General features: G+C 33.3%; 1 protein-coding gene across 1 annotated transcript; it reads left to right on the forward strand.

Annotated features, from left to right (window-relative positions):
• Positions 1-926: 926 nt before the first annotated feature.
• Positions 927-14,013, forward strand: LOC129370205 (cadherin-like protein 26). The gene is made up of 19 exons (XM_055045972.1): positions 927-1,110; positions 5,089-5,151; positions 5,248-5,340; positions 5,525-5,671; positions 5,757-5,907; positions 6,226-6,398; positions 6,477-6,605; positions 6,695-6,880; positions 7,009-7,280; positions 7,658-7,803; positions 7,901-8,128; positions 8,221-8,442; positions 8,870-8,985; positions 9,325-9,396; positions 10,510-10,563; positions 10,680-10,754; positions 11,171-11,209; positions 12,227-12,295; positions 12,600-14,013. Exons 1-19 carry the CDS (start codon positions 1,084-1,086, stop codon positions 12,828-12,830), a joined length of 2,493 nt encoding a protein of 830 aa, XP_054901947.1. The 5' UTR covers positions 927-1,083; the 3' UTR covers positions 12,831-14,013.
• The last annotated feature ends 264 nt before the right edge of the window (positions 14,014-14,277 follow it).

The following is a 14,277-nucleotide window of genomic DNA, read 5'->3' on the forward strand; positions in this document are numbered from 1 at the left end:
TGCATGAGAAAATAAATTATTCTAATTACCATAAACTTACCTAGGGCTAAAGTGAGAGGGAGATGTGCTCTGGTTTCTTTTGTTTCCTTGCCAAACTGTTGCTTTCAGTAACTTTACGTCAAATGCCGAGTTTATTAGATGTTAAATTTAGTGATAACACAACATGATCAAGTTACAGACAAAGAAAAAGTAGGGGAACGTTACCAGATTATTGGAGAAAACCTGGATCATACAAAAGTATAGATAAAGATTTTACATAAGAGGACATCAGATGACCAAATGAAATAGCCTATCAGGAAGAAAAATTTCTCTACTATACTGAGTAGAAATGTTTCATATTAAGTTAAGAGGATCTTGTAGTTTCTCACTGAATCACTACAAAAGCACAAGAACATTGTGCCTGATTCATATGGCAAAATGTTAACTTGTTTTGTTGAATGTATTAGGATTCAGAAATAGATATTTTCTTATAACTTCTTAAATAGTGGGAACTGTTACATCTGAACAGCTTTACAAAAGGATTTCAACTCTGCATAAAATTTTGAAAAAAAAAAACTTCTATGGCTGTTATTTGAATATATATTTTTATAAAACATATAAAAATGTCTTTCTAATATATAATATTTCTGTTACAAGTAATTTTTATTTAAATATAAAATAAATCCAAACTTCTTTTAGCAACAGCTGTTGATTTTGTGAAAGCTCTAAGCTTGAATTTCGTGTATGAGGAACCAAAGTATACATAACACATTGTAACTTGAGCTGCATACCCAGAAGGTATACACCTGAGCAAAGGCGTACTTGAAATATTACAGTGTGCAAAAACTTCACTCTCTCTTTGTACAGTTACAAATACGTTCTAAGTAATTTTAAAGCATTTCAAAGCATTGCATAAACTTTTATCGGATAGAGAAATTCATATCACTTTGAAAAGGAGACACTCCACTTGAACAAACAGATCTTTGTTCATTCCACAGTCAGCCAATCTGATGCCTCTGGGCTTGGCCTCCACAGCACTAAGTCAACTTGCCTCTGCCACAACCACAGTGTTTACAGAAAAAACAAGGATCAGACAGAAGCAGGATGAGGAGCCTTTTTTTCCTTCTCATGGTAAGCCTTACATATTTTTAATCTCCAAACTGTATGTAATTACTAAGAATTACCTAAATAACATATTTCAATTATACCAAAAGTTTCAGATTTTTAAATTGTAAGATTTGTATCGCTCATAAAGTTGGAAATAAGATTACAGAGTAGATGCAGTATTGGTAAAACTCAAATCTGTTTGTTTAAATTTTACAAGTATCCATTTGTTTTATGGATACTTTTGCATCATTTTGTGCAAAATGATGCAAAAGTTTTCTCAAACGTTTGCATCATTTTAGATTACACATTGATTAAAATAACTGAATATGAGTGAAAATAATTCACACTGTACATGAATCTAATATCTTGATTATTTTAATCAAACTTCTTCACTGAACAAGGTCGCACCTTTCCATTCCAGTTCCAAATATGTTGATAGGGTAGTTTAGCTTGGAGATGTTTCACTTTACTCTCGAAAGACATTGTTTTTTGTTGTGCACAAAAAACCTTTAAAATAGTTATTATTGTATGCACACCTGTATGCCAGTCCTCAGATCATCCTCAAGCAGAGAAATAACACGTCTCTGTTTGATGAGTTTGTTTTTAATGCTTTGAATATTTTATTTTTAACTCTGGCTTTTGTCAAAGTTTAACAAGAACACCCTGTATCATAAAAACTCTCCCTTTAAAGCTGCACTATGTAACTTGTAGAATTATCAATTTTTTTGCATATTTGTTGAAACTGTCACTATGTTGCAACAGACTGATGTGAGACATATAATCTGCGAAAAGATCAAAGCTCTCTGCTTTCTCCCTAGTGCCTAACTAGATACAACCAATCTTAGTGTTGTCAATCACCCTCATTGTGTTGCTGCTCACCTCTTTAATTTCTGCTACGTTTCCTGTAGCAGAGCCTGTTGTGAAAGCTCTGGCTAGTTATCATGGCGGCGAAGAAACCATTTTTCAGTAATGGTAACGGATTCTCCGCCATTAGCACATGGAGCAGCAAGTGCAAGAGATTGAGTGATCGCGTAAACACCTTCCTCCCGGCTCTGACTGCTTGCTATTGGTTGGAAGCAGTACATTTCTGCAGTCGTCATTAGTAGCTCAGCAAAAAAATTGATCTTTTCACACATTATCTGTCTCATATTATACAGTCACAACATAATGTCAGTTTTAACAAATTTGTACAAAAAAAAAATAATACGTATTTTTTAGAAAAGTTACATTTTGTAGCATTAGTTGTCTTTACTGCCTTTAACTAAAATGAAGCATCTCAGGTTTTTTTGTTTTGTTTTGTTTTTGTCAGAGTACTCCCAACAGTAAATGCAGCTGGTGAGGAACTTTAGATAATCACTGCATTTTTTCTCTGATTTAAGGTAAAGAAAACAGAATATAAAACTCAAATAAATAATAATAATAGTAATAATAATAATAATAATAATAATAATAATAATAATAATAATAATAATAGTAATAATAGTAATAAAATTAAACATGAATTTAATTAAATGTCATTTTCAAATTTTGAACTAAAATACGTAAACCATTCTTTGTTTGGCTGGTATTAATCTATTTTAGATGGCAACCTCACATAATTTCACATATGAAGAGGGGTTTTGGTTATGCAGTAATTCTTAATACTATATGCACATCTGTGAAACTGATACTTTATAGTCCATTAAATGCAAAAAAAGAAATAAAAAATCATGAAATGCACCAAGCACAAAGCTAAATCAAATAAGTTAAAAAGGTAAAGCAATCAAGCAAAAAATGTTTAAGCACTTAATTGTTCTTTTTTAGTGAGTTTGGTGGAAATAAACATTGTCTCAATGTCTCTTTGTTTAAAAGAGTAGTACATTAAGAAAGTAACCGTCTGCATGGCAACAACTAAAACAGTGACTGAAGAGGATGAGAAAGATATCTTTAGACCTGATCTGCTTTCGTATGAGTGGCTTAATTACAAAATATCTGAAGTGAGAGTGGTTTTACGCCAAGAATCTCACAGGCCTTATTGGTCAACTGGCTTAGAACGGCTGTAGTACCAAGACGTTATTTCTCACAAATTGTTTTCAGATGTAATTTTACATCTTACTTCAACAGAACAATCTGTAAGAAGGAAAAAAAATAAAGGAGGGCGATAATCTGGTTGCAAAATGTGCAAATCTTTTCTATAAATCTTCTTTGATTAAGTAGTAGCAGCAGCAGCCACATCTTCTCCCTGCAATTTTTGTCCACATGAAAAAGTTTTCCACAATTATCAAATCTCTTGTTTACTTCCCCTTTCATGAGAAACCACAGTTTATCTTTGGGAATCTGTTCGATTAAGGTTGTTATAACTGACTGAAATCAGGAAGACTTAATGCCAAAATAGGATCAGAAGGTCATCCTGCAACAATCAATTTATGTCAGGGTCTGTGCATTTATGTAACTGGGTTGTTGAAGTAATATATTTACTTTTTACATTCTTCGGTTTGCTTTTTTCTGTAAATTAAATTGTGATGCATAAATATTACAGAATACAGGCAGAAAAGTTCATCCCTGTCTCACTACCAGATGTTGACACTTTTCAAGCCTCTGTCAAATATTATCTCATTCCTTTTCAAATATAGTCTTTTCATGTACATGTCTTGTATATCTTGCATTTGCTCTTTAACAACAATTTATATAGATTCAATGCTATTTTAATTGAAAAAAGACAGGTAAAAAAATTAAATGAGCAGTGAATTAGGCACGAAAAATTTCAACATTGCTTTTCTGTGTCCTTGTTTTTCTGCCATCTAACTTCACAGAAGCATCTCAGCTTTATCGTCTTTTAACGGTGAAAATAGCTGAATGCAACTTGTTCTTTATTGCATTTTTTCATTGTTTAACTATTTTTAGAATTAGAAAACACACTAGTGGCCTTTATTTGACAGTAATCTGGCAGGAAATGAAAAGGAATCAACGGTAAAAGACATAAGATATTTTATACTGTTTGTCTTAATCCTCAGTTAGGACATGACTTATCAAACACACACGTACTCACGCTCTCTTTCTGTCTTCACAAGGACTTTGCATTAACCCTAACCTTCACCCTTCCATTAATTTTTTTATTAATTTCTATAGCCTAACCTTAACATTTAAAAATTTTTGGACCTAAACTTAAACTAACATAAACTCTATTCACACCTTAATCCTTGGCAAAAACCCTAATTTAAAAGCAGCACTTTAAAATGGGAGCTTTGCACCCCATAGGTAACACTTGGTCCCAATAATGTAGAATTTGTTGGAAAAAAAATGGTCTTGACAATTCCACACACTTGCAAAAATGCCTCTGGAGAAGGCATCTGACCTCAAGTTGCTTAATTATCTATGTATAAATGCATACATGTATTGTGAGTGTAAACAGGTTACTCTATCTTGTAAAGTGCTTTGAGTGGGCAGCATGATGGCAAAGGCACTCTCTGGAGTCAGTCCATTTATAAACGCACATATTGACAACAAACCATTGAGAAAATGTAATTTCTTGTTTTTTTAATGAAACTCAATCATACCGTTGCTGTTGACCCAATTTAGAATGATCTTCAAGGGCATTTAAAGTAAAACAGCAGGAAATGTCAATTGATTTATCTATTTAGCTTCACGAATGTTACAAATAATAGTAGCTGAAGCAGAAAGTGTAAAACAGACATAATTTGAACCTTTTCTTCTATACTTATGAGCCAAAAGTTTCCAATAATCAAAAGATAGTCTCTCATAGCTATGAAAGTGCAATTATGTGCATTTGTGAATAAATGAATATTGAGCTTTTTAGTGAAAATATCTTTGAATTGAATGGACATGGTGATATGCTCCATCTTGTTGAGAAAGGTAAAAACAAGGGATATAACTTTGAACTATTATGATCTAACTTGAATAAAAAAGTAACAAAAATGTAGCAAGTGAAAGAAATATTGGAAGAAAGGAGCAATTCATCTTTATAATTTAATCATGTTACTTTTTTGTACTTTCTACCCACAGGTTGCAATAGCATCCTTGGGAGAGAGCAAGGAGGGCAGTGAGAGGCATCAACGAGCCAAACGGGTAAATGGATGAGAATTTTTAAAGGAACTGCTGACAACATTTTTCTCTAAAAAGAAGCCTCTGTAATTATTTGCTTGATCTGCATTTTGGCTTCAGGAATCCTTGTCACGTTCCAAAAGAAGATGGGTCCTGAATACCATAGAACTAGAAGAGGAAATGGACGTGAAATACCCATACAAAATTTCCACGGTAAAACACATATTTTATATATAAAACATATATATATATATATATATATATATATATATATATATATATATATATATATATATATATATATATATATATATATACACACAATAATGTGTCGATGCCTATATAAGGTTAACAAAACCTACTGCTAGTAACTTGATTATATGTCTGTCTCTTTTAGATGTACAATGACAAGAAAGAAAATGTTCAACATGAGTTTCAAATAACTGTAGAGGATGGGCCCGAAGGACTGTTCACCATTAATAAAACAACTGGGGAAGTTTATGTACATAAGCGCCTCGACAGGGAAAAGAAGAAATCCTATCATGTGAGGAACGATCCATCACTATTAATACCTGTGATGATATGTAGTTTTTACAAACTGTGTCATCTGAATAAATTATAATCAACAGATCACATTTGATGTCTGGGACATAACACTAGGAAAAACAATTGACAAAGAACTGTCTTTTGATGTGGACTTAATAGACATAAATGACAACGCACCGAGGTTCACTAATAAGTTTGAGGAAAGTTACTATGTGAAGGAAAATACGAAAAAAGGTAAGTTCAGAAACCTGCAGATATGTGAAAAAAAAGTCTGCAGATTTTCTAAATTTTGAAACATTTCTTAAAGTACATACAGCGAAAATTATAAACATGCTGTATGTTGATTCAAAAAAAAGTAGCTTCTTACGTTGTAATTTCTTGATAAATGTCAGTGTAATGTTTAGATTAATTTGGCACATAGGTTGTGTATTCTTATGTTTAAGATTTCTTTTTCCTTTTTATGAAGTGAATTCTGCGAATCTTAAAACGTTTTTTATGGAAATGTGGGAAAAATGATGACTGATCATTTTCATAATTTTCTTTGCCTTCCAGGAGAGTACCTGCCAGTGTCAGTGAACGTTATAGACGACGATGAACCAGGCACAATTAACTCAACAGTCGTGGTCACTGTGGGTAAACAAAGCCCAGCTAAACCAAAGATTGGAGTAAAGAAAATTGATGACAGACTACATCGACTTGTATCTGAAGGATGCTTTGACTATGATGTAGGGTTTTTTTCCATTAAAATAATGCAGTTTTTGGAAGTTCACACAAGCTAAAATATGGTTAACTTTATTTTTCAGGAAGCAAAACAGTATTCAATTGTTATTATTGCCTCTGATCTTGGAAAGACACCTCTTTCCAGAAATGTGACTGTCATTCTCAATATAAATGACACAAACAGTAAACCACCCAAGTTCAAGAAGAGAGAGGCAAGAATTACTCACGATATCAATGTTTGTTTGGTTGTTTTTTTTTTTTTGTAAATTCCACTAAATGTATTATTTCTCCATGTTTACAGTATGAAGCTCAGGCTAACGAAACGCAAATCTATAAAGAAATTTTAAGAGTTGGAGTAGATGATGAGGACACTCCCAACACTGACGGCTGGAGAGCCAAATACTCCCTTATCAGCGGCAATGAAGATGGAACATACAATATTACCACTGACCCTATAACAAACGAGGGGATTATTGGTGTTGCCAAGGTAACTGTTTTACCACACCTTACAGAAAATGTTTATTCATAGTGGACTAAACTATGAGTTTAGCATAAGTATTGTTAACATAAGTATTATAAAGAGTTACTGAACATCTACACTTGTGTCTTCTTCAGGGGAAGAATTTTGACATAACTACTTTGGTAAAACTGCAAATCGAAGTTGAGAATATTGAACCTTTAAAAGTCTGTAAAGATGGAAAATTAATTGAAGATCTAAGCAACCTTCCACCAAAAGATTCTGTCAGCATCACAGTGAAAATGCTTGACACTAATGATGCCCCAGTGTTTGAAAAAAGTAAAGAAAATGTATACCAGACAGAGGAATCAAAGGAAGGACAGGTGCTGTATACTCCTGTGGCTAAAGATGTTGACTCCTCTAACATCAGGTATGTTCTCAATGAAACTGCATTCATGTTCAGCATTATTTGTTTTCTTGGCAGCAAAACTATTTATAAGGTCAATCAGTAATGATGAGTTAGCGCTCTTACAACTGATCATCACTTGAGCAAGATTTGTGAAAGTTAATATGTTTTAGGAGTAAAGAAAAAAATTTAATAAATTGAAATGAAACATTATTATTGACTATAGTGTAAAGAACGAGATGTATATTATGCTGTAATGCCTCTTCTAATTGTTTGCCCCAACAACATTAGAATCTCTGAGCTGGGGTGATTGCAATGTGTGGGTTTCTGTGAAAGCCTTATGAATTCTTGTCATATATATGACAAGAATTGACCGACTGATTTTATTTTATTTTTTCCAGGTTTGAACTGTTAGAAGACCCTGCTGAATGGGTGACTATCGATGAAAAGACAGGAAAAATCACAACAATCAAAAAGATGGATAGAGAGTCACCTTATGTAGATGAGAACAATATTTACAGAATTGTTATTGCTGCCATTGATGATGGTATGACAAGACATTTCTAAACATTTGCAATAAAAAGGCATACTTTATTAATTATTTAACTGAACTGAAACAAATGACTTGTTCTGTGGTTTTCAAGGTTCACCTCCAGCCACAAGTACATGCACAGTCAATGTCCACCTCAGGGATATCAATGACAACACTCCTACGCTGCTCAACAATACTGTCATTTTGTGTTCAAACGAAGCTAACAAGGTCATGGTGCGTGCTAAAGATGCTGATGCTGATCCTTTCAGTGGCCCCTTCAGTTTCTCCTTGGCAGATGATAAAACTGCGACAGAACGCTGGAAAATAGAACCTGAATATGGTTGGTCCACACCTTTGAAGCTTCACTGCCAAAATTGCTAAAATAAATACTCATTCCTGGGCCATAATTATTTCTCTTTATGTTATAAACAGGTGTAGAAGTTAGCGTTATATTGCTGACAAAACTTCCCAATGGTAACTACTCTGTGCCACTGGTGATTCAGGACAAGCAGAATAGACCTTCTGAGGAGAGTTTGTTTGTCGTGGTGTGTCACTGTGTCGAACCCGGTGTGTGCGCTGAACCGAAGCCTCTGTCAACTGGCATTGGTATTGCTGCCATAGGACTAATTATTGCATCACTGCTTGTTTTTCTGTGTGAGTACAAAGAAGTCAATTATCTATATGTGTAAAGATAATGGAAAACCAGATATTTGCACACATTATGTAAAAAAAGAAAACACTTACAGATTTTAGACACATTTTTTCTTACTCTTTTACTCTCTGCTTCACATATGCTGACCAAAATGTATGTAAATGTCAGAATTCAAAGAAAGTTCCAATAAATAGAAATAACTTTTTTTTCTATTCAAGGGAGTGACATTAGCGTTTTATTCAGTGTATGTCAATGTATACTATACATGCTAAAATAAATTAGATCTGTTCTTACTCACATTTAAATCCATTGTATTAAATTTGCATTAACACACAGCTTAAAACTCATGGGATATTTATTTTAGGTTTTGCTTTAAAAGTAAATAGAATTCATAAACTTGGTGCTCAAATTATCTTAATGTGTCCACAGTGTTGCTCCTTTTGTTGAAGCCCCTACGAAAATCATTTATAATCCCTGAAGTGAATGAAGAATACAAACAGACTTTGGTGAAGTACAATGACGAAGGACTGGGCGATGACTGCAATGTAAGTTGTGGAGTGACTGTGCTGACAACAGAGAAACTGCCAACACCACATCTTTGGACTGTCCTCTTTAAACATTTGACATTTTAGCATCAAAGATTCTGAAATATATTTATATAATTAAACTGGGTTGACATAAATTGAATTTATTATACATTTTTTAATTACTGGAAATCTGTTGACCCAGTTTGACTTGGAAAATGCCTTCAGATGACATTTGTTGTAAACTGGTCCTATATAAATAATTTAAATTGAATGGAGAGTTTAACACTGTGAATATGATGCACAGCTACTGCAAACACTAACGGTATTTTCCCCTACTATTATTTATTTTTTTCCCAGGCTGGGGCCAACATTTTTGCATCAAAGACTACGCAGAGTGTGATAGACGGCATCAAGCTAGGCCACATGGAGGTACATTTCACTAATTTTAGGTGCTAATTTCTCTTCAGGCCTTAAGCTCAGTCAGTGCGTGTAATTACTCTTGACTGAATAAAGCTGTAAGTAAGTTTCATTGTTCCTATTAATGTTGTTGTGGTAATTTATATTTTTATTAGCTAAGTCTTAAAGGAATGTATTTGTCTTGAGGTCAACTTAAGTGTTGCAATATGTAATACTGTGACATTAACAACAGGTATAGCTTTTTCAATTTAAATTTAGTCCAAAATTAGCTTAGCTACTTAACTTGAAACGTCATGTAAATGTGAGCGTAGACCTTTGTAGACCATTTTCTTAGGCATTTTCAAAACGGAAGTATATTTTAGACAAAATATATCTTTTGCTATATTACCTCAACAAATCATATGGACTCTTTCTGACAAAACCATCAAAATCTATTCAAAAGATGTATATTTTGTAACTTTTTAAAATAAACATTAAAAGTATAAATAAATAATTTTGTTTACTGATAGCATTTATAAAGGAAGGATTGAAATCTACATGAAATCTCTGCTTCTAAAAGTGATTTAACTGGTGCCTGATACCTGTAGTACTTAGATTCTTCACCAGAAGGTGTGATACAAGTATATGATTTAATCTAGCAGTTTTTTTTTTAATCCTAAACTTCTTAAGCCATTGGTGCTCTCAGAAATCCAGATGTCAAATCTGATGTGTTTGTGATCATTGAGGTAACTGCAAATATCAAAAGTATGTAGCATGGCCATGTTTATTTCAAGTGGAAGGAAATGCATTTGTCGTACAAAAAAGCTGAATGCTGCTTCTCATTGTTTGGTTCTGGTTCTGGGGATGCAGAGCAGACCAGAACCACAAGACCCGAGGGGTCTGATAAGGTTGACACAACAAAAGCATATCTTTAATGTGTTCTGGTGCTAAGTCGTTCAGTGGTTTATAAACTAACAGAAGTGTTTTATAGAAGTTTGGGCAAGGCATTGGTACTGGATTAGTGTGGAGGTGCAGATTAAATCAAAGAAGTTGGCAAATTCATTGCATGCCCTGTTAGAATGTAATTTAGGAGCTACAGTCACAGTATGTGAGTCCCTGCTTTATTATTTTTTTGTTTTCAACTAGAACATTGAGGCCTTCACAAGAAATACTGACACATTCCGCACAACAACCACCAATGTAAGGAACCAGTTTAAATATTCTTTTTTGGATCAAAGCTTAAGCAAATCAAATTTACACGCAGTTCTTTATGTCGGCTCTGGAGGATTTAGCATCAGTATAATGTATGTCCACAGATGAGCTCAAACATGAACACGTGGGACTTTCAGCAGCAGAGAGGCTTCTCCAGAGGCATGAACGGGAGATCGAAAGTGAGTAATTATGGCTATGTGGTTTAGTGAAACTGTGGCCGAATGTTGAGTTACACAATGCAACCTTTTTTCCACAAGAGGGTGCTCAAAGAAATGTTTTTGAAAATTGATTGCAAGCTGAAATTTCCTCTCTTTCTTTCTTTCTTTTTCTCTCTTTCTTCCTTCCTTTCTTTTCTCTTTTTTTAATTTTTATTACTTCATTAGTTTAAAAAAACATTATATTATATTATTGTAACATTTAATAGTGTTAGGCTTAATGAGAAATTATGCTGCAAAAAATTTAAAAACAAAAAAATCCTGCATCAAAAAAATTTGTCAGTGTTGCTGTTTTCTGTGACTATGAACATGATAAGAAAAGTAAAAAAATGAAGCTAAAGATTATTACTTTTTGTTTGTTTGTATGTTTGTTTTTTCAGCGCTCAACATGGATAAGCAACAGGAGTGGCACAGTTAAGGTAAGCAGACCTCTTCATTTACGCTGACTTGCAAAACCTTGCAAAACCATTACCATCCCTTCATTTTTCACCCCGAAACACATTTTACCACATAAATACACATAAATAAAATCAACATCTTTATTATGATTATATGTAAAAAATCCAAGTGGTATATTGACGTTTAAATAAATAAAACATTAGTAACACATGATTTTCAAAATATTCATAAAATTCATAAAGTGTGACTTAAATTTGTATTAAAAAACTAAAAGCCATCTGGAAGACTGACATAAGCACTGAATAAGTAAAGGGATTGAATGTATATGAATGCAAAGAAACATGAACCAAAAGACAAAATCAAGTTGTTCACTTGAAAATAGGCATTCCCACCAACACCGGCTGAGACCTTCCTCTTTTTATAATGTTCAGTTCTTTGGGAAAAGTCTGCCTTAAACATTGATTTTTAATCATTCTTGAGACCAAACAAATTTCTCCTCCTCTGTCAGCCATTGTGGGCATAAAATAAAAACAAATTGTTTTTATTTTAGTGTTAATGTGCATTGCGCAGATTGTGCAATCTGAAGATTGTTTTTTGGTAAGCATTTTTGGTAGCCCACCTGATGTTTTTGTAGCAAAACATCAGAGAAGAAAACTTTTGATGTAATTTTGAAATTTTTTAGCCATCTTCAAGTTGTCTCCTGACGAAGTAAGCCTTTCCAAAGGAAGGGGCGGCTAAAGAGCCACAATTGATTGGACAAGCAAAAGAAATGAGGCGTTTCTAAAGAAAAGCACCTGATTGGACAAGAAAAAATCTAGCGCAACACAATTGGACGGTGTGATCACCCACACTGTGTGCCATATAATGTTGATCTAAAATCAGAATAAAATGCATTAAGGTTGATAGCTTTATTGTAAAAATAATAATAATAATTGTTCACATGAAAAAATACTTATGTAATGAGATCATAATAAATGTGTAAAATATCTCAAAAATATGTACAAATTTATGTATTAATGTGAGCTTTCTTTTGGCAGAGTAACCTCACCTTTAACCGTTCTTTAAGTACCTGGTCAGATGATCGTTTCAATAGTCTACTAGACGAGGTAAGAGTTCTTCATCTCATATGTTACACATATGACAATTTGGAATGTCCTCCAAAAACAAGGAACTTCAGTGAAGATCAAATCAAATAAAGCCAAAGACACAGTGGTGCATTTGATAAAATATTATGATAAAATTTTATTTTTGACCATAATGACATTGAAGACAGTGATTGAATCTCCTACGGTGCCACAAATACAAAACAAAACAAAAAAAGCTGAGTGTCAAGAAAGTATTGGTTAAAATTGGGTTTGAGTGTTTTAGATTTGTGTTAACATGACATTTTTTCTCTTTTAAATTCCATAGAATTCAAGTGTCACAAATAGTGACCAAAAAAATGGCTCAGATGACCAGGTCAAGACTTATCATCATGAAGGTAAAGGCGATAGCTGTGTGTCACTGGATGGGCTGTCATTGGACTGGCATGAGGATGACTTAAGCTTTTTGAATGATCTCGGACCACAGTTCAAGACCTTGGAAAAGATCATTATGCGGGATAAGTCTGAAGTTCTTAAAGCAGAGACGTCTGAAATTTGAAAGAATGCTGGAACCAAACATTCATCCCAATTAAATCTCTCATGCGCTCTAGCTTGGAGTTAAAAACTGATGCAAGTTGACTTTTTCATAGTTGCATCAACATAATAGCTGAATTTTGTACATAATGTACATATACATACACATCATGCACCTTTAAAGTGAAGTACCACACACTTGCATTTAAACACTACAAAGAGTTTGTGTGGTAAAGGATCTGCTGTTTGAAGCAGGTCATGCTCTGTCGATTATGAAAAGTTGCTTTTTGTCAGACTTTGGATGTACTTTTTTGTGTCATACTATGTTAAAGCGAGCGAAATTGGTTCAATTTTGACATCTAACATATGAATACTTGTGGATATTGGGATTTTTTAAAATTATTTTTGCTATATATAAACTTTTTGTAAAGCGTCCTTTCTGAGGATGAACAAAAAAACTGGGTAAAGTGAATCATTTTTTTGCTGTGCACTTGTTCATGTAAATGCTGAGGGCATAGTGGGGAAATAATGCTAGACATTTGGCAAAATTTTATTTACTGCTTTTTTTTGTGATATGAGCAACTTATAATTTTTGTTTTGGATTCTACATGTATTGTGTTATTAACATTGTTTAACATTACGAAGAAATATTCACAGCAATAGAATGTGAATGTGTTAAGCTTATTCTCCAGTTTCCATCTGAACAAAAAGAACATTGTAATTGGATTATTATGTGTTGTTGGCTCATTATGTTTGTTAATAATGGCAGGTTATAGATCTGGGTGTCTTTTATCTGCCGACGCTGAGTCATACGGTGCTTTCAGTTTGTACTCGAAAGTCAGGTTTTAAAAGGTCTTTCTTGGAAATGCCAAAACAATGTTTCTGAAAGTTTGACTTGAAACACCAACACCGTAAGAGGTTGTCAAGCCGCTGAGAGGTCAATATTCAATGTGGCTGTCATACAAAAGAAAAAGAAACATAGTGAGAGTTTCCAAGTTATTGGCACTTGTGACAGTACGTATTATTAACTTTTATCACACACAGCACTGTACAACTTCTATTTATGAACATCTGACTTTTAAGAAAAATAAGCACTGGGCAGAAGGAGCTTAAAAACATGCAACCTTCTTGTTGTGTGGTTGAGTAGACAAAAAATAATGATGTTGTAACCTTTTTGTCAGTTCTCAATAAACAACTTGTCAAACATCTGTACATGTCAAGTTATTAAAATGTGTGTTTCTCAGCACAGCTACAGTTCCAATTTAAAGTCAATGTTTGGTAGCACTGCTCCTGTGATGCTCTCACAGATGCAACACAGGGCAACTTGTGGAAACAAAAAAATGCATAAAAGCCTAAAATGTACTTATTAGTAGGTCATAATGTATATATATATATATATATATATATATATATATATATATATATATATATATATATATATATATATATATATATATATATATATATATAAA

Source organism: Poeciliopsis prolifica, unplaced genomic scaffold (assembly GCF_027474105.1).
Source record: "Poeciliopsis prolifica strain line A6 unplaced genomic scaffold, Auburn_PproV2 SCAFFOLD023, whole genome shotgun sequence".
NCBI lineage: Eukaryota > Metazoa > Chordata > Actinopteri > Cyprinodontiformes > Poeciliidae > Poeciliopsis > Poeciliopsis prolifica.

Coding starts and splice junctions, on each gene's coding strand:
- LOC129370205 (XM_055045972.1), top strand. CDS start 1,084: ATGAGGAGCCTTTTTTTCCTTCTCATG. Junction 10,564..10,679: donor TCCGCACAACAACCACCAAT/GTAAGGAACCAG, acceptor GTATGTCCACAG/ATGAGCTCAAACATGAACAC. Junction 11,210..12,226: donor ACAGGAGTGGCACAGTTAAG/GTAAGCAGACCT, acceptor TTCTTTTGGCAG/AGTAACCTCACCTTTAACCG.